Source organism: Macaca thibetana, chromosome 14 (genome assembly GCF_024542745.1).
Source record: "Macaca thibetana thibetana isolate TM-01 chromosome 14, ASM2454274v1, whole genome shotgun sequence".
Taxonomy (NCBI): domain Eukaryota; kingdom Metazoa; phylum Chordata; class Mammalia; order Primates; family Cercopithecidae; genus Macaca; species Macaca thibetana.
In genome coordinates, this window is record NC_065591.1 from 115,155,907 (window position 1) to 115,176,094 (window position 20,188).

General features: G+C 46.0%; 1 protein-coding gene across 5 annotated transcripts in view; it reads left to right on the forward strand.

Annotated features, from left to right (window-relative positions):
• Positions 1-20,188, forward strand: part of GRAMD1B (GRAM domain containing 1B) — a 274,826-nt gene that overhangs the window by 122,245 nt on the left and 132,393 nt on the right. For 4 of the 5 annotated variants that reach the window (XM_050755575.1, XM_050755572.1, XM_050755571.1 and 1 more), the window contains exon 2: positions 1,253-1,330. In XM_050755575.1, coding sequence (XP_050611532.1) covers positions 1,253-1,330 — 78 coding nt within the window. The remainder of the gene's footprint in view (positions 1-1,252; positions 1,331-20,188) is intronic. The other variant, XM_050755574.1, reaches the window with a different exon arrangement.

Sequence of the window (20,188 nt, forward strand, 5' to 3'; positions counted from 1 at the left end):
ATGTAAAGCAGAGGTTGGCCAACTTTCTGGTAATAAGGATTTATTATTAATAGAACCTATGTAAAGCAGGGGTTGGCCCACTTTCTCTGTACAGGGCCAGATGGTGAGCACTGTGGGCTTTGTGGGCCTATAGTGCCCACAACTCTGCCTTAGTTACTCAATTCTGCCTTCACCACTCAGCTCTGACATGGTAGCAGGAAAATAGATAAAGATAATATGTAAATGTAGGCGTGACTGTGTTCCCGTAAAACTTCATTTCTGGACACTACATTTAAATTTCACATCATTTTCACCTGTCATGAAATATTCTTTTTTGGATTTTTTTTCTTCCAACCACTAAAAAGTACAAAAAGCATCCTTAGCTCACGGGGCTGAGCGAAAACATGTGGCTCTAGGTTGAGCCTAGAGTTTCTAGTTTGTGGACTCCTGATCAGATGGCTGGAGTATTTAATAATAATTAATGAAAATGATTTGTTCATCAGCTATGTGGGCAGTTAGTGTCATGAGTGTCTGATAAGCTTTTCTCTCCCTGGAGTAAAAGGAAAGGTCATTATTTCCCATATTACTATAAGATGTGACCTCCCAAAAGAACTCTGCCTGAACTAAAGCTGTGTAATTATCTCACCTACAGTGCTTTAAGGTGTGGGGTTCCACCCTTTATTCCTTCTTCTATTTCTTATCCTCCTCAGCCTCCCCCGGAGGCAGATTAGCAGACTAAGTGACCCCAGACCCCATCCAGCCTTTTGCCTTACTGGGGAAGCAGAGTAGGTGACTCCTGGCCCCATCCAGTCTTCTGTCTTACTGGAATCTCCCTCCTCCACACCTCTCACACCCTTCCCCCAACACCCTACCCAGTCCACGTCAGTGGTTTGAGAGTCTCTGGTGGGCTGAGGAGAATGGGATTATAATCCCATCAGAGAGAGGAAGAGGAGTGGGCAGAGAGAATGCTGGAGGCATTTGCTGGTTGTGGTATATATAGCCAGGGAAGAGCGTGGTAGCCGGGCGAGATGGGCCTCTTCTGTTTTGGCTGGCAAAAGACAGTCTGCAGGTGTGATGGCCGGGGATTTTACCAGCCTTGTGTCGTTTCTCATATGGTCTAACTGTGCATTCTCTATGCTAGACTTACTTGGGGGAACTTGTATCTTTAAAATTTTGTAAGCCCATGTCTTTGTCTAGTTGAAGTCTAAGTGACCTCCCCCAGGGTTGAGAAAGAAGCTGAAGTTAACGGTTGATATCCTGTGTCTTTCCTCAGCAGCCAACAGAGCAGTCAGCAGAGCAGCCACGATGATGATTCTAGCAGGTTCCTGAGTCCTCGAGCGCAGGAAGAAAGGTACGGTCCAACTTGGAGGGCGAGATGGGGGCAAAGAATAGAGGGGGTGGGGTGGAATGTTTGAGGAAGATTGTGCCTCTGTTCTGTGCAAAAAAAAATGTGGAAAACTGAAGAGGAATGGGAGAGCCTCAGACCAAGACGAAACTTTCACCCCAGAAAGGAAAAGGGGCAACACAAAGGGGCTGGTCTGGAGGCTTTCTGTGTTCAGCAAAAGAAGTCAACATGTGGCAAAGCAAATAGGTTGAAAAGACTTCATACTGAGCCGGGCGTGGTGGCTTACACCTAATCCCATTACTGTGGGAGGTCGAGGCGGGTGGATCACTTGAGGTCAGGAGTTCGAGACCAGCCTGGTCAACATGGTGAAGCCTCATCTCTACTGAAACTACAAAAATTAGCCAGACACGGTGGCATGTGCCTGTAATCCCAGCTACTCCGAGGCTGAGGCAGCAGAATCACTTGAACCCGGGAGGCGGAGGTTGCAGTGAGCCAAGATCGTGCACTCCAGACTGGGCGACAGAGGGAGACTCCATCTAAAAAAAACAAAAACAAAAAACAAAAAACAAAACCTTACAGTGGAATTAGGACTTGAGTCATGCCCTACAGGTTGGGTACAATGTGGATCAGGAGGTGAAGGGCATTTTGTGCCTGAGGAAGTTGCATAGCCCAGGATGTCAGGTGTCGGATGGCGTCAGATGGCAGCAGGGTTAATGAAAAATGAGGCGGGATGTCTGCGATGCAATGAGAATATAGAGGCTCTTCAATGCTTGGTTGAGGATGGGAGATACAGCTAGCTAAGCACTCAGTGTGAGGCCCAGCCCGCGCCTGCTTCACGCGGTGCCTGTGAATGGTAGACAGTGGTGGATTTGCCGTAGCAAGTTAAACTTCTTTGCCTACAGAAAGCTGATGGTATTGATGTTAACTAAAAGGAAGTCTCAGCTGGCCTACCGCGGAGGCTCTGCTTTTCGTCTAGCTCTGTTTATGGTTTTTATCAACGAGCTGGGTGAAAAAGCAGAAGGTGCTTTTACCACATGTGTCAACTTATGGTGGACCCTCTGCTGAGAGGGGGTAGAGGACACTAAGTATGATGGAATCAAGATTTATTATTATTTTGAGTAGAACAATGGGTGGAAACCAAGGAGATGCTTTCTTTTTAATGGAAATGTGATTTTTTTTTTTTTCCTTAGAGTCTCGCTCTGTCTCATAGGCTGGAGTACAGTGGTGCAATCTCAGCTCACTGCAACCTCCACCTCCTGGGTTCAAGTGATTCTCCCACCTCAGCCTCCAGAGTAATTGGGGTTAGAGGCATGTGCCACCACACCCCTCTAATTTATAATTTTAGTAGAGACGGGGCTTCACCGTGTTGGTCAGGCTGGTCTTGAACTCCTGGCCTCAAGTAATTCACCTGCTCCGGCCTCCCAAAGTGCTGAGATTACAAGTGTAAGCCACCATGCCCGGCTCACTATGAAGTCTTGAAATGTCTATGAAATATGATATTATCTTGTATATTTATATTAGAAAAGATTTATTTCACAAGTGTAGATTTGCCACAGGGCGCCTAATTTGATAGGATTTCATGTGAAAAAGAAAGAATATTTTTATTTTCCAGCCAAATATGAGCCAATAATATGACACAACTACCAAATGATCTTTGAAAGTTTTTAATTCATTCATGGGAGCAGGGTGCATGGATTAAAAGAAAAAAAAAAAGACATCACTGTAATCTGTACTAGTATGATCATATTTCATGGATTATTCCAGTTCTTTGGAAGTGGATACTGATGCATTAGAGTCCAGAAAAGAATGATTATATGATAAATATATCATTATAATATGAGTTGGTTGTGGCCCTGCACAGCGGCTCACACCTGTAATCCCAGCATTTTGGGAGGCTGAGGCAGGCAGATCACTTGAGGCCAGGAGTCTGAGACCAGCCTGGCCAACAAGGGGAAGCCCCGTCTCTGCTAAAAATACAAAAATTAGCCGAGCATGATGGTGCACGCCTGTAGTCCCAGCTACTCCAGAGGCTGAGGCAGGAGAATCACTTGAACCCAGGAGGTGGAGGTTGCAGTGAGCCAAGACTGTGCCACTGCACTCCAGCCTTGGCGGAAAACAAACAAACAAACAAACAAAAAAATGAAAAAAACCAGTTGGTTGAAGGAAAGAAATGTAGCTTGGAAAAGAGATTTTTGGATATCTGAAAGCTGAAGAAATAGAATCGGAGGGTTAGAAGTCAGTGAGAAGGATTGCAGCTTAGGATAAGAAAGCGCTCTTCCGTGATAGAGCTGTACTCACTTGGATTTTCTATCTGAGAACTGAGAGCTGAGTGACTAGCGGGTGGGGCATGTGTACAGTGTGGCTATGCTGAACAAAGGAATGATTCACATTCCAGGCGGGACAGCGAGCGATTTCATCGCACTTCTCAGGATGACACGTAATTTGAAATTGATGAACTGTTTATTTCCATTTAATATTTTCTTTTCTTTTTATTTTTGTTTTTTTTTTTGAGATAGGGTCTCTGTCACACAGGCTGAAGTGCAGTGGCATGATCTCAACTTACTCCAACCTCTGCCTCTAGGGCTTAAGTGATTTTTCCCACCTTAGCCTCCTGAGTATCCGGGACTATAGGCACCTGCCACCATACCTGGCTAATTTTTGTATATTTTTGTAGAGACGAGGTCTTGCCACATTTCCCCAGCTGCTCTGAACTACTGAGGTCAAGTGACCCGCCTGCTTCAGCCCGCAAAGTGTTGGTATCACAGGCATTAGCCACCACCCCACTTAATATCTTCTGACTACACTTGACTGTGGGTAACAAACCGCAGGTAAGGGGGGGACTACTGTAATCTCTCCCTTTCATAGGAGTGTTCAAGCAAAAGCTGGGTGCTGTGTCAAAGGGGATTTCGTTCTGGTTGAGAGAGTGGAACCTCTCTAGTCCTTATTTCTTTAGATTATAAGGTCTTGTGAGTTCTGCCCTAGTTCTCAGTTTTGTGCCCCCTATTAATCAAAACAGTTCAGCTCATCGATTTAGACCCATGTATATGGAGACATGGCACTCCCAAGGAGCAAAGACTAATCATCCTTGTCAAGATGCTTAATCAGGTACGATCTGATCTGATGGCAGTTCTCTCAGTCCCTAGAGTACCCTCCACTGTCTGTGCAAAGCTTTCTAGATTGCAGCAATCATAATCTCAAAATCAGAAGAGGCCACAGAGGTCCCCCAGCACAGCCACCTTCCCTGTGCTATGCACCAAACATCTCCAGAAGTATACTGTCCATTTCTGAGCGTGATGTCTTTGGCTGTTCTTCTACCAGTTCTATGATTGACAGTTCCTTAACTCACTTTATATTATCTCTGCTGCTTGGGGCGTTCCTGGAAGAGATGAGTAGTGCTGAGACGCATATACCCTAATATATTTTTCCCAAGGACATAGCTGCTTGCTAACTAGAGAGAACTCTGCCTTTTGTTTGGTATTTGGGACTTTACATTGATATAAATTCTGTTCTAACTTCTCCTTTCTAACCGCTCACTCCTCCCACCACAGGAAATGTTACAAAGGTTCTCCCATCTAAACCTCTGCCCAGAAAAACTCTCGATTTCTTCCCTGGTCCGTTGTTCCCATCTTGGCCCACTCGCAGCCCCCTAAGCTCTTGATGGTGGATGGAGATGTTGTTTTGCATCAGCTCACTTTGGAGAGTATGAGGAACAGAGAGAATGTGGTCAGAAGTATGCTTCCTCTGGCGGTCCCTGTGACCGGCCCACCCCACGCACCCCCAAAACCTCGGAAATTGGCTCTAGTGTGTGTTCACTCACCGTCGCCCTTCTGAAGAAAGTCTTTGTTCTCTTCTTGGCTGCTGGGATCCTTCTCCTGGAGAAAACAAGTTTCCGGAGCTCAAATTAGTCTCCCAGGCTCAGCTCAGAACTAACTCACACTCTGCACCTGATTCTTTCTACCCACTTGAGAGTCTCCAGGTGTTTAGGACTTTGATGTGTGATGTTCTGACCTGGGGTGAGATTGGAACCCTGGGGAGATGGGGGCAGTGGTGGGCATCTGGCCTGTGCTCCTCGTTCTGGCCCCCTCTGAGGGACAGTGCACCAAGCCGTGAATGGCGGCATTTCCTGCACTGGTGCGGCCTCCCTGCAGTCCTCTTCTTTACTCTTGGTAATGCCCCTGGGTGGCAGGTGGAGCTGCTGGTATTGTCACTGACTGAAAATGGTCAAGGATGAGGTGGATATTATGGATTTTTTTTTTTTCCTGTGGCTGCTTCTAATTTTCCAAACCACATCATCAATTGTACCATGAAAAATTGTTTCATAGAGCAGGCGAAATAATTAACATTGATTTCTTCTACTTTAAAGATTCGAATTATAACCTTTCAGTACCGGATGCACTTTCAATGGGTTTAATAAAATATTTTTTTTTTTTTTTCTTGTTTTTGTGTAAGGTTCGGAACGGTTATCATTAATTTAGAGACTACATAGCTACCCTGCTATACACGGCAGTGGGTAGAATGCTTTCATATGGTGTTCAAACCTAAGGATTTCTGAGAAAGGTTTTTTCCTTATTCACACTGATGCTCTATCCTGAAGGAAAGCCTTTGGAACCATGACAGGAGTAGAGGGTAGGTTAAAGGACTGTGACATACATTTGCTGGGTGGGTGTGGCATGAGCGAGAAGGGTTGATTTTTATGAAAATGTGTTTATTAGGAAATGGAGATTGTCTCAGAGATAAGAATAATTCTTCCAGGTTTCCAGTAGAAAGCAAAATAGGTAACTTCCCCAAAGTGTGTGTGTAATGGAATGCAGGACATTAATTCATTCTTTTTTTTTCCTTTTGAGACAGAGTCTTGCTCTGTTACCCAGGCTGGAATAGTGGCACGATCTTGGCTCACTGCAACCTCCACCTCCCAGGTTCAAGGGATTCTTCTGCCTCAGCCTCCTGAGTAGCTGGGACTATAGGTGTGTGCCACCATGCCTGGCTAATTTTTGTATTTTTTGGTAGAGACAGGGTTTCACCATGTTGGCCAGGCTGGTCTAGAACTCCTGACCTCAAGCAATCCACCTGCCTCTGTCTCTCAAAGTGCTAGGATTACAGGCATGAGCCACTGCACCCAGCCTAACTGTGCATTTGTAAAGGCAATTTACTTAGTGTTACTCAACCCTCAACCGTAGTTACCTCCTTTGTAAAAATTTGATGTCCATTGGATTTTCTTGTAAAGAATACACGAGAAAACAGTCGTAAAGAGCCAGTAAGTAGGTGCTTGACAAATGGTAGCTGCTCGTGCTCTGATTCTGGCTATCATAACATTTTACTCTCAGTTTCCTACCAGATCTTACATTCTTCTGTTCTTGACAAAGCCGGGAACCATGGCTCACCCCTGTAATCCCAGCACTTGGGGAGGCCGAGGTGGGTGGATTGCCTGAGCTCGGAAGTTCGAGACCAACCTGGGCAACATGTCAAAACCCCATCTCTACCAAAAATACAAAAAATTAGCTGGGCATGGTGGCATGTGCCTGTGGTCCCAGCTACTTGGGAGGCTGAGGTACAAGATCCTTTGAGCCTGGGAGGCGAAGGTTGTAATGAGCCTAGATTGTGCCACTGCAGTTCAGCCTGGGTGACAGGGTGAGACCCTGTCTCAAAAAATACAAATAAAAATAAAAATAAAGAAAAAGCAAAGACAGAATGAAGGTATAGAATATTGAGCATCTGCAAATGTCACACATATATACTCCGGATAAATAGACTAAGTTGTGCTATTTCCCCCTCAAGAAACTGATTCTCTTATGGTGTGATATACCTACAAATAAACAAGTATAATAGAATGTAATAGTTGACTTAAAGAATTATGCATAAGGTAATACAACTGAAGAATTTTACAAGCTGGGTGTGGTGGCTCATGCCTGTAATCCCAGCAATCTGGGAGGCAGAGGGGGTGGATCCCTTTGAGGCCTGGAGTTCGAGACCAGTCACCAACATGGCAAAACCCCATCTCTATTAAAAATACAAAGATTAGCCGGGTGTGGTGGTGTGCACCTGTAGTCCCAGCTACTCAGGAGGCTAAGGTTGGAGAATCACTTGAGTCCAGGAGGCAGAAAGTGCAATGAGCTGAGATCGCACCACTGCACTTCACCCTGGACAACAGAGTGAGACTCTGTCTCAAAAGAAAATGAAGAAGTTCACTAAGTGCTTACTATGTACTTAAACCTGTGCAGTAAACTTTGCATACATTTTAAAATATAATCCTCTCAACAGCCCTATCAAGTACATGCCATTATCTGCATATTAGAGTTTAGAAAAACCAAGGCTTGGGGAATTAAACTTGCCACAGAGAAACACAGCTACTGTTTGGGGTGAGGGCAGGGGTGGGAGGGTTTCCAGAAAACTCCACAGAGGGGGCTGTGCTTCAGCTGAGAACTGCAAGAGGAGTAGGAGTCTGTCACATGGACAGCATTTGCAAGCGAGGGAACAAGATGTACATAAGCATGGAGGCGGGAGAAAGCAAGGCATGTTCAGGAACCACAAATACTTCAGTGTGCTGCAGCATCATATTCTAGGAGAGGGGTAGTTAGTGAGTGGCCAGGAAAGGCCTTTGGACAGGTAGGCAAATGCCTGGTCATGCCATGTCCTGCTGTAATAAGGAGTGAGTGTTCTTTATGGATGATTGGAAACCACTACGTTATGTTTTTTTGTTTGTTTGATTTTATTTTTTTAGAGATGGAGTCTTGCTCTGTTGCCCAGGCTGGAGTACAGTGATGCAGTCTCGGCTCACTGCAACCTCCTCCTCCTGGATTCAAGTGAATGCCCTGTCTCAGCCTCCTGAGTAGCTGGGATTAGCTGGGCGTCCGCCATCACGCCCAGCTAATTTTTGTATTTTTAGTAGAGACAGGGTTTCACCATGTTGGCCAGGCTGGTCTCGAACTCCTGACCTCAGGTGATCTGCCTGCTTTGGCCTCCCAAAGTGCTGGGATTACAGATGTGAGCCACCGCACCCAGCTGCCACTGAGTCATGTTGAGAAACGGAGTACCCGTGTGTCTTAGTTCAGGCGGCTATAACAGAATACCATAGACTGGGTGTCTTGTACATCACAGAAAATTATTTCTTTCCATTTTAGAGTCCGGGAAGTCCAAGACCAAGATGTGGGCATTCAGCGGGTGGTGAGGTCCTGTTATCTTCATAGACAGCTGTCCTCTTGCTGTGTCTTACATGGTAAAAAGGAGAACTCTGGTCTAGTGAGCCCCCTTATAGGGGCACTAGTTACATTCATGAGGGCTCCATTTTCATGATTTATGACCCCGCCTCTTAACACCATTGCACTGGAGGTTAGGATTTCAACATATCCAGTTGGGGGTGGGGCACCAACACTGAGTCTATAGCACCAGGTCGCTCCCAAATATTCCTGTGAGAAAAATCACACCTGAGAGGTGTTCAGAGTTGAGTCCTAGCCCCTTCAGGGCTGTGGGGGACGGATACCTCCCCCAGGGGCTCTCCAGGCTGGGCATTTGGGCATGGTGGATGCCAACCTGGATAACCTGTGGCCCAGCATTAACTGCCTGCCTGGCCCTGCTGTCTGCTAGGCAGGGATTCCAAGACGAAGACGTGGTCCCTGCTCTTGAGTAATTCTGCAGCCCCATGACTTAACGTGGCCATCAGGCATCAAGAACAAGGCTATGTGGGTGATGACACGTGGGAATGGAGGTGTGAACCTGGGGAGCCGATCTTCTCCCCTTGCCACCCCACGGCCCCAACTGAAAGCTTTGGCCCTCCTCCTCCCCCCTCGCCACCCCACGGCCCTGACTGAAGGCTTTGGCCCTCCTCCTCCACTGTCACACTCAGTGAGGGGGAGCCCTACCCCAGAAGTGTATCTCACGAGAGCATCAGGGACACGGTGAAAGAGTGATGCTCAAGGGAGACAGGAAGAGAGAGCAACATAAAGAAGTGGCTCCATGCCCACGGTGCACCCTGGTCAGCAGAGGAAGGAGTGTGGGACCCGATGGAAATTTGGAGCTCAGGGGAAATGGTGGGAGGGCTTTACCTCTCTTGTGTAGCCCCTCAAGATTGACCCCTTGATGGCCCAGGAACAGCAGGTGCTAGAAGAATGGTATCCATGTGAGCATGGAAATGAGGCAGATTCTGGGGCCACCGGACCAAGGGGAGGGAAGGGCTCATCAGCACCCACCCAGGGAGCCTGTCCATTTATGTTCCCAGATAAAGGGTCCTAGAAGAGTTTTAAAAAAAAAAAAAAAAAGAAAAAAAAAAAAAAAAAAAAAGAAATCATGCCTGGCCTGTGGTTAATGTGTATGTGCCTACTAGTAGTAGTATCATAAAAATACTGGGTCGAGGAGGAAGGATTTGAGGTGCAGAGGTGGCAGTAAGTTTAATTTAGACATGTAGCGTGAACTACTCGTGGAGTGTGCTAGTGGAGAGATACACTGGGCCATTGGCTACGCCGTTTGAAGCTCAGGGGACGAGACTGAGCATGCTAGTTGGGCAGCCACCACTATGGAAGAGCACAGCAATGAGAATGTAGTTGAGGCAAGAGTCTTAGGATTAGCAAAGTTTAAGCAGAAGACAAAGGGAGGAAGAATTTTAAAAGATTGTCCATTGAAGCCAAGATGACTAGGAAATAGTAATGGAGAAGCAAGAAAGAATAGTTAAAAGGGTAGAAATAGGTAAGAAAAGGACTAAAAGGAATCCTCTGCAGTGGCAATTTGTGGAGATCATTGGTTACCACAGAGCACTTTCAGAAGAGTGTATCTGAGGGGAGGGAGAAGAGACTGACCGTAGTGATTTCATTCTAGAAGTCTGCCTGGGAAGAAGAGAAATAGGGAGGATACCTAGAGGGGAACACAGGGATGACTGGGGAAAATTATTGTTTTAATATGGAGAGACAGAAGCACTTTTTTGTAATCTCTGAAGTAGAAATTGATAGCTCAAGGCCGAGAATTTCAGAGAGGGTAAATTCATTTGTTCATTCATTCAAAAAACTGATCAATTATGCACTATCGGCCAAATGTGATGGCTGGTGCCTGTAATTCCAGTGCTTTGGGAGGCTGAAGTGGGAGGATCACTTGAGGTTAGGAGTTTCAGACTAGCCTGGGTGGCCTGGCAAAACCTCGTCTCTACAAAAAATAGCTACTGCACTCCAGTCTGGGCGTAGAGCAAGACCCTGTCTCAAAAAAGAAAGAGCACCATGTACTGGGGTTTCCAGTCTTGTTGAAGGGAGAATATTAAACACGTTTGAGAATATGCAAACTTGGAATTTGGATGGGTGTCTTAAAGGAAGGGGACATAGTACCAGGCAAAGTGTACCGAAGAAGCTGGACCCGGCCAGAGGGGTTGGGGCCAAGGTGTAAGGCTTGGGCAAAGACTAGAAGGATGAATTGGAAACAGTGATGTGAGACAGATGAGATGGTATGGATGAGATGAGGCAGGAGCTTTGATGGCCAGGATGACCAGGATATAGTAATAGAGAAGCAAGAAAGAATAGTCAAAAGAGTCTTGGTCTTTATTTTACAGCCCAGGAAGCCACTGAAGATCTTTGAGACGGGAGATGACAGGATTAGATTTGCTTATGAAAAAATTGCTCACAAAAACACAGAGGCTGTTTCATGGATACTGGGAGATCAGCTGAGGTCCTTAGGAGACTGTTACTATATCCAAGCTAAGGATGTTTGTGTCTTGGAATGTGGATGGTGATAGTGCAAAAAAGAAGTAGACAAATTCAAGATATATTTAGGAGATAAAATGTCCAGGGCTTGATGATGAATTGGGTACATATGGGTGTGAGAGAAGGGAGGTGTTCAAAGTTGAGTCCTAGGATTCCAGCTTGCTCAGCTAGGGGGTACCATCTGTTGAAAGATAAGGAAGCAGAGTTTTAGAGGAGGCAAGAGAAGGTGGGTCCAGATCACAGGTGAGAAGATTACCTTTGAACAGCAGAGACTGATTGAGGTGGATGCAGTGAGTTCCTAGGTGCTATGGTAGGAAGGCGAGGAGGTTCGTGGCAGCAGTATATTTTCTCTGTGTGATGGAAAATGATGTCTCCTAACTGAGATCAGTGAAGGTGGAATGAGAATAGTGTGATGTTTAGATATAATTAATTTTTGAACTTTTTTTGTGTCAGCTTTTCTCCAAGTACCTTAAAAGACATTTGTGGCTGGGTGCAGTGGCTCATGCCTGTAATCGCAGCACTTTGGGAGGCTAAGGCGGGTGGATCACCTGACAGCTTGGTCAAAATGGTGAAACTCTGTCTCTACTAAAAATACAAAAATTAGCAGGTGTGGTGGTGCACGCCTGTAGTCCCAGCTGCTTGGGATGCTGACGCACAAGAATCATTTGAACTCAGGAGTCAGAGGCTGCAGTGACCCGAGATTGCACCACTGTACTCCAGCCTGGGCAACAGAGCAAGACTCTCTCTCTCAAAAAAAAGGACTTTCGTGTCTTACATGTCATGTTAGGGCTCACCTCATTTCTTCCAGTTGAGGGAGGGAGTTGAGTCTTATCACACCTATTTTATAGGTGCAGGAGTAGGCTGTGGCTAATTCTGTTGCAGCACTTACCATATCCTTGTGTGCTATGTGATTTATCTGTCTCCCTGTTAGTTGATGAGATCCTGGGGACAGAAACTGTATATTTCTGTTGTCTCTTGTGCCCAGCACAGAGTAGGTGCTCGGAAATGGTTTGGGATTTGGAATTCAGGAACAAATGAATGGAGAAACCAAGGTACTGGCATTTGAGGTCAAGGGGCAAGTTTTAGGAGTTGACGCCGTCGTGCTAGAGTAAGATCGTCACTGCCAACTCGGGTCTAGCCACTGGGATAGATAGCTTCCTAGTAGAAGAAGAAGTCTTTTCAATTTTGCTTATTCTGTCCCAGAAATATGTCCCCAGTAGTATATTTCCAGAATAGTCTAGCTCCGTCTACCTGCCTGGCCAATGAATTCCCCATGGACTCACGGACACTCCCGTGATCCCTTACCATGGGGAGAAAGCCAAGTTGCAAACCCTCTGGGAGCAGTGCCCGCTGCTCCTCCCCTTCCCCCAGCACCAGCAGCTGACATCACATGCAGGTACAGCTTCATCCTCCTTGTCTGAGGACGAAGGAGGGGAGGAAACTCACCAAGTGCCCAGAGCTCTGCCAGATGTTGAAAGATGGAGGAGGGCTTCATCTGGAGCTGTGGCTTGGGTAAAAGGCAGAGGGGATCTCGGTAACACAGGACCCCAGGCTTGCCCACCCTGGGCCCTCCACCTGCCTGTGTTTTATACTGAACCACAGGGAGGGGAGCGCTTATGTGCAGGAGTCCACAGTTGACAGCTGGGGTAGCTGCAGGGCAGCAAGTCCACGCAGCTCCAGAGTGAGCCCCCAGCTCTTGAGGTCTCAGCTGCCATGTGGCCAGCCCTCCCCTGAGCCCAGCATGGTGCAGAATCTACAGCCAGAGACCGTCTCATGCGGCACAGCTGTAAAGCAGGCTTGTCACTACCACGTCTCCTCCCTGAGGAAGAAGCTGGTCTTTCTGCGAGCCAAGTAGGTGGTGGGGACCCTGGAGATGAGGTTTGGGATTGCCTGGGTTGGCTCCCGTGTTTGGAGATGTTGTAGATCCCTGCCCAAGAGGGAGACTCAGTGATCCATTGCAAGAGGCTGAAGGGAAAGGCCATGGGGTGTGGGTGGCTGGGATGTTGACTGGGAGACTAAGTCTGTGCCTCACTGTGTGCCTCCCAACAAGGTGCCTTGGCCTCCGGGTCCTTCTTCATAACTGGCCAGGGACCATTACTTTTCTCCTTTATGATAAGTTGCTCCAGTCCGTAAAGAAATTGGAAATCCTGAGAAAGGTGCGGTGGGGAACAGTGTAGTCGACCTGTGTAGGGTCCCCTGGGCAGGGGCACTGGCATCTCTGGGGTGTGGATCATTCTCTTCCACTTATAGGGACCTAAGTGGCAGGTGTTTGGGGCCATTGCTCAGTGTGTTCATTTCTATATCACCTCTTTGGGCACTTTGGTCTGACTCCAGAACCATTTGAGCACACATCAGATGTGGGGCATTTTTTCCTAAAACAGCCCCTGTACCTGGCAGATGGGCTGCAGTGGCACCTGGCTGAATCTGCCCTGCCCTCCTGGCCTCTGTAACTAGAAGGAGGAGGAGATTTCCTGGAGGAGGAAGAGGTTCCAGCCCCTAAGATTAGAATTAAATTTGAAGGCTGGCAGGCATTCAAGACAGAGTGTCATGTAAACTTACGGGCAGGTTTGTGTGTTTTTGCTTTTGTTTTGGCGTGAAGAGAAACATCACTGAGAAAGATGGAATGAATGAAGTGAGGAGGGAAAAGGAAGGAGAAAGGCAGAAAGAGAGGCCAAAGGGATTTCAGAGGTAGGGAAAGGCTAGAGGCAGTAGGTGGCTTTACCTCAATCCTCTCTCTCTCTCTCTCTCTCTCTCTCTCTCTCTCACACACACACACACACACACACACACACACACACATACACACACAGGCATAGATGCCTGTGATTGTTTAGCTGTCTATTGACAAGGGTTTCTCATGGCTGAAGTTTTGAGGCTGGTGAGCAAAGACGATGTCCCTCTCTGATTAGATGACTTCTCTGGTACTGATATTCAGTGCTGTGCCTTGCACACAGTAGGTTCTCAACAGATAATGGTAGAATAAGGGAGTCTCTGACCCTGTGATGTGGTGCAAGGACAAGATTCAGTAATGGCTGCGTGGAACTCAGGTTTTGGAGACCAAAAGACCTTAGTTTAAATTCCAGCTCTACCACATCCTGGCTGTGGTGCTTTTGCAAAATCATTTCATCCTCTGAATGTTTCCTTTCTGAAAAATGAAGAAAATTGTACTTACTTTATGGAGCTTGTGGGGATCGAACTAAGATAAAATAAGAAAGGCACTTAGCACTGTGTCTGGACGTAGCACACAGTAAGTGGCAGCTTGTGTCACTGCCAGCAAACAGTAGGCTTGGGCTTAGCCTGCAAAGGGTGTGGAAGGTGAGTTCTGAGCTCTTAGAGAACCAGGAGGTTTGCAAACTTATTAAGGGAAGCCACACATGAGTCCATGAGAGGAAATGTTTGACTTCCCAGTTGCCAGGGGAAGCCAGTTATGTAAGCTCTGGTCTTCACTGTCCTGGTGAGAGACAGCTGCCTTGAGGGTGGGGTGAAGAGCCCAGAGTGGCAGTTGTGTGGACGGGCTTCCAGACCCACCCGCAGGCAGCCCGCTTGGACTCCATGTGGAACGTGGGCCCAGAAGGTGTTCAGTTAGTTCCAGCTGATTAGGAAGAGGGCCCCATCTCAGAAGAGGCTCACTTTGATTAAATGCTGCAGTGGAAGCGTCCCTTTGGAAACAGCTTCAGTAGAGGCCCCAGATGCTCGTATTGTTCAGATCCCAGGAACAGTGTTGTTAATAGTGGTGCTGTTGGTGGAGAGGAAGTTCCGAGTTCTTCCTCCCTGTGAGTGACTCATCACTCAAACTGCCCTCAGCTCAGATTCCTCACCTGGGAGCTGTCACATCTCAGAGAGGCTGCCTCTTACCCCTTTGTCCCAGTAGGGTTTCTCTCCCTTACTTGCATCAGGATAAATGGCTTATTTCCCATGTTAGCATTAATCACATTATAATTGTATTGATCTGTTGACTTGATCATTGTCTGTCTCCCCAACTAGTCCCTAAATTGCATGAGAGCAGGGATCATCTTTGTTCTATTGTGTCCCCAACACTTAGCACGGTACCTGGCACATGATAGTACTTAAATACTAAATGAGTAAATGAACCAATAAATAACCATGTAAGACTTTTTTGTTGCCTCCAGCATTCTAGGATCATGGGATTTTGTGACTGTAGCCCAAATGGCGGGCAAAGACTGGCCCTTACACATCTATTAACCTTTTTAAACTTCTCATGCTCATGGAAGTGTTTTGATCTGTGACCACCTCTCACATGTTCCCCTTTCTCTGATCCACGTGCACATATGCTTAGGGGGTCACATCGTCTTGTGGAAGACAGCACATAAGGCCATAAGGCCTTTTTTTTTTTTTTTTTTTAAAGGTCTGAGCTAAGTTCTGATTTTTGAGGGCAGGGCAAAGAAGCAAGTGAGCGCTCCTGTCTTGCTCCTACCTCCCCAAGTTCCCAGCTTAGAGCTCCTCTTTAGCAGTCCTGGCTGCTTCTGTGACTGTCAGCAGAACTGTCCGCAGGTGTAACCATCACCTGCTCTGTTTCTCCTACTCCAGCATTTCTTCTTTGTGCCTGAGAAAGGGGAGTTGTTAATTATAGCTCAGCAAACTCCTCTTATCTTTGCTGATGCCATAGTTGGGACTTAGATTTGGACAACTGGCAGAATGGATGGTAATTTTTATTCCCCAGCTTCCCTACTTCCTGCTGGGAGAAATTCCATCCTCCTACCAGCCTCAGCGAAGAAGGAATGTGAGTGGGTGGCAACTCAGGGGCTCAAGGCAGAGAGTCCAATCTCAGGCTTGTCCTGCTCTCTGCTGCATTCTTTGCCTCCCTCGTACTCCAGGGTTGAGATGAAGTCAGGGGATAAACTGCTGGGTTCTCTTTTCAGTCACTCACTGATTAATCATGTAAGCTCGGGAGAGCTCTTTACTACTCCTCGCTTGCTTTTCTAGGTAATGAGGAAGTCATTGTACCAGAAGCTGATGCTCCGGCTTGGATGCAAACACCTATTACTAAAATTTGTTTGAGCACATACCATATATATATATATATACACACACACACTCACACACACAAATGCAGGCACACATACACACACACATAAATTCTGTGTGCATTTCTGTACTAAATATTTTATGTATACTGTAACATAATGAAACAAATTTTAACAAGGTGGAATAAACATACATATAAATACAAGTCCTAATACGCTTTTTAAAAAATTTAAAAAATTCTATGAATACATAGTAGGTGTATATGTTTATGGGTTACATGAGACACTTTAATATAGGGATATAATAGTCACAGCATGGAAGATAGGGTGTCCATCCCCTCAAGCATGTATTCTTTGTGTTACAAACAATTCAATTATACTCTTTTAGTTATTTTAAAATGTACGATGATTATTGACTATAATCGCCCTGTTGTGCTACCAAATACTAGGTCATATTCTTTCTATTTTTTTTGTACCCATTAATCACCCCACTTCCCCCCTACTTTTCCACTGCCGTTCCCAGCCTCTGGTAACTATTCTACTCTCTATCTCCATGAGTTCAATTGTTTTGCTTTGCTTTTTAGTTCCCACAACTAAGTGAGACCATGCGAAGTTTGTCTTTCTGTGCCTGACTTATTTCACTTAACATTAATGATCTCCAGTTCTATCCATGTTGTTGCAAATGACCGGATCTCATTCTTTTTTTATGGCTGAATAGTACTTCATTGTGTGTATATATCACATTTCATTTATCCAATCATCTGTTGATGGACATCTGGGTTACTTTGAAATCTTGGCTATAGCAGACTGGGCACAGTGACTCATGCCTGTAATCCCAGCACTTTGGGAGGCTGAGGCAGGCGGATCACTTGAGTTCAGGAATTTGAGACCAGCCTGACCAACATGGCAAAATTCTGTCTCTACTAAAAATACAAAAAGTTAGCCTATAGTCCCAGCTACTTGGGAGGCTGAGGCTGGAGAATTGCTTGAACTTGGGAGGCAGAGGTTGCAGTGAGCCTAGATTGTGCCACTGCACTCCAGACTGGGCAACAGAGTGAGACTTCGTCTCAAACAAAACAAAACAAAACACAAAAAATAAAATCTCGGCTATTGTAAATAGTGCTGCAAATAAACATAGGAGTACAGGTATCTCTTTGATATACTGATTTCCTTTATTTTGGGTATATACCCAGCAGTGGAATTGCTGGTCTCTGTTTTTAGTTTTTTGAGGAATTGCCAAACTGTTCTCCATAGTGGTTGTACTAATTTACATTTCCACCAACAGTATACAAGGGTTCTCTTCTCTCCACATCCTCTCCAGCATTTGTTGCTGCCTGTCTCTGTGTATAAGCCATTTTAACTAGTGTGAGTAGTTTTTTTTGTTTTGTTTAGTTTTTTGGTTTTTTTTTTGAGATAGAGTCTCATTCTGTCACCTAGACTGGAGTGCAATGATGCGATCTCAGCTCACTGCAACCTCTGCCTCCTGGGTTCAAGCGATTCTCCTGCCTCAGCCTCCTGAGTTGCTGGGATTACAGGAGCCCACCACTACACCCAGCTAATTTTTTGTATTTTTAATAGAGTTGGGGTTTCACCATGTTGTCCAGGCTGGTCTTGAACTCCAGACCTTGTGAGTCACTGCCTCAGCCTCCTGAGCCACCACGCCCGGCCATCATTGTAGTTTTGATTTGCATTTCCCTGACCATCAATGATGTTGAGCACCTTTTCATATGTCTGCCAAATGTTGTCTCGCGTTCTGTGGGCTGTGTCTTCACTTTGTCGTTTCCGTCGCTGTGCAGAAGCTTTTTAACTTGATGTGACCCCATTTATTCATATTTGCATTGGTTGCCTGTGCTTGTGTGGTATTATGCAAGACATTTTTGTCCAGACCAATGTCCTGGAGTTTCCCCACAGTTTTCTTGTAGTAGTTTCACAGTTTGAGGTCTTAGGTCTAAGTTTTTAATCCAGTTGGATTTGATTTTTATATATGGTAAGAAATAGGGGTCAAGTTTCATTCTTCTGCATATGGATATCCAGTTTTTCTACCACCATTTATTGAAGAGGCTGTTCATGCTCCAATGTATGTTCTTGACGCCTTTGTCGAAAATAAGTTCACTGTAGATATGTAGATTTATTTCTAGGTTCTCTATTCTGTTATAGGTCTATGTGTCTGTTTTTTTTGCTAGTATCATTCTGTTTTGGTTACCATAGCTCTGTAGTATAATCTGAAGTCAGGGAATGTGATTTCTCCAGTTTTGTTCTTTTCACTCAGGATAGCTCTGGCTATTTTGGGTCATTTGTGGTTCCACATAAATGTTAGGATTGTTTTTTCTATTTCTGTCAAGACTGTTATCAGTATTTTGATAGGGATTGCATTATATCTGTAGATTGCTTTGGTAGTATGGATTTAACAATATTGATTCTTCTAATCTATGAACATGGAATATCTTTCCATTTTTTTGTGTCCCCTTTTATTTCTTTTATCAGTGTTTTATAGTTTTCATCATAGAGATCTTTCACTTCTTTGGTTATTTCCTATGTATTTAATTTTATTTGTGACTATTGTAAATGGGATTACTTTTCAGGTTTCTTTATCAGATTATTCACTGTTGGTATATAGAAATGCTATTTAGGCCAGGCGCGGTGGCTCACACCTGTAATACCAGCACTTTGGGAGACTGAAGTGGGTGGATCACCTGAGGTCAGGAGTTAGAGACCAGCCCGACGAATATGGTGAAACCCCATTTCTACTAAAAATACAAAAATTAGCCAGGTGTGGTGGCACGTGCCTGTATTCCCAGCTACTCAGGAGGCTGAGACAGGAGAACTGCTTGAACCTGGTAGGCAGAGGTTGCAGTGAGCTGAGATGGCGCCACTGCACTCCAGCCTGGGCAACAGAGCGAGACTCCGCCTGAAGGGAAAATAAAGAAGTGCTATTTAATTTGTGTGTGTGTGTGTGTGTGTGTGTGTGTGTGTGTGTGTGTGTGTGTGTGTGGGTGTGAGTGTGTGTGTGTGTGTGTGTGTGTGTGTGTGTGTGTGTGTGAGAGAGTGTGTGTGAGTGTGTGTGTGTGAGAGTGTGTGTGTGAGTGTGTGTGTGTGTGTGTGTGTGTGTGAGTGTGTGTGTGTGTGAGAGAGTGTGTGTGAGTGTGTGTGAGTGTGTGTGTGTGTCAAGCTGTTCTTTATTTCAGGGAGAAGCCAGGGGAGGGGGCTCAGTTTTTCTTGGCAGCAGCTTTCCTCATAGCGGCCAATACGTTGCTCAGCTCCTCCCGCTTCCTCTTGGCGCGGACGTGCGTCCCCACCCTTTTCTTGATAAACTTGAGGGCCCGTTTGTCCCTGGAGACCTTCAGTAACTCCATGGCGCGCCGCTCTTACGGGGCAAAGCCACACTGTTTTCTGTGATAAACTTGAGGCCCGTTTGTCCCTCGGAGACCTCAAAACTCCCAGGTTTGGCCCACCTCCCGAATCATGTCCCGCACGAACTTGGTGTGTTTTGTCATACGCCCGCGGCGGCGGCTGTGCCTGGGCTTGCTCACGTTCTTGGTCACCTGGTGGCCCTTGTTGAGGCCCACGGCCATAGGGTAGCGTAGAGCCATGGCTGCTGCTCTCCAGTGGCGGCCCTGGCGGAAGGTTTTTTTTTTTTTGAGACGAAGTCTCACTCTGTTACACAGGTTGGAGTACAGTGGTACGATCCTGGCTCGCTGCAACCTCTGCCTCCTGGGTTCAAGTGATTCTCATGCCTCAGCCTCCCGAGTAGCTGGGATTACAGGCATGTGCCACCACTTCTGGCTAATTTTTTTGTTTTTAGTAGAGACGACATTTCGCCATGTTGCCGAGACTGGTCTTGAACTCCTGACCTCGAGTGATCTGCCTGCCTTGGCCTACCAAAGTGCTGGGATTACAGGCGTGAACCACCATGCCCAGACTTTTTAATTTAATTTAATTTAATTTTATTTTAATTGAGACAGAATCGTGCTCTGTTGCCCAAGCTGGAGTGCAGTGGCACAATCTCAGCTCACTGCAACCTCTGCCTCCTGAATTCAAGTAATTCTTATGCCTCAGCCTCCTAAGCAGCTGGGATTACAGACATGCAGCACCATGCTCAGCTAATTTTTGTATTTTTAGTAGAGATGGGGTTTCACCATGTTGGCCAGGCTGGCCTTGAAATTCTGGCCTCATGTGATCCACCTGCCTCAGCCTTCCAAAGTGCT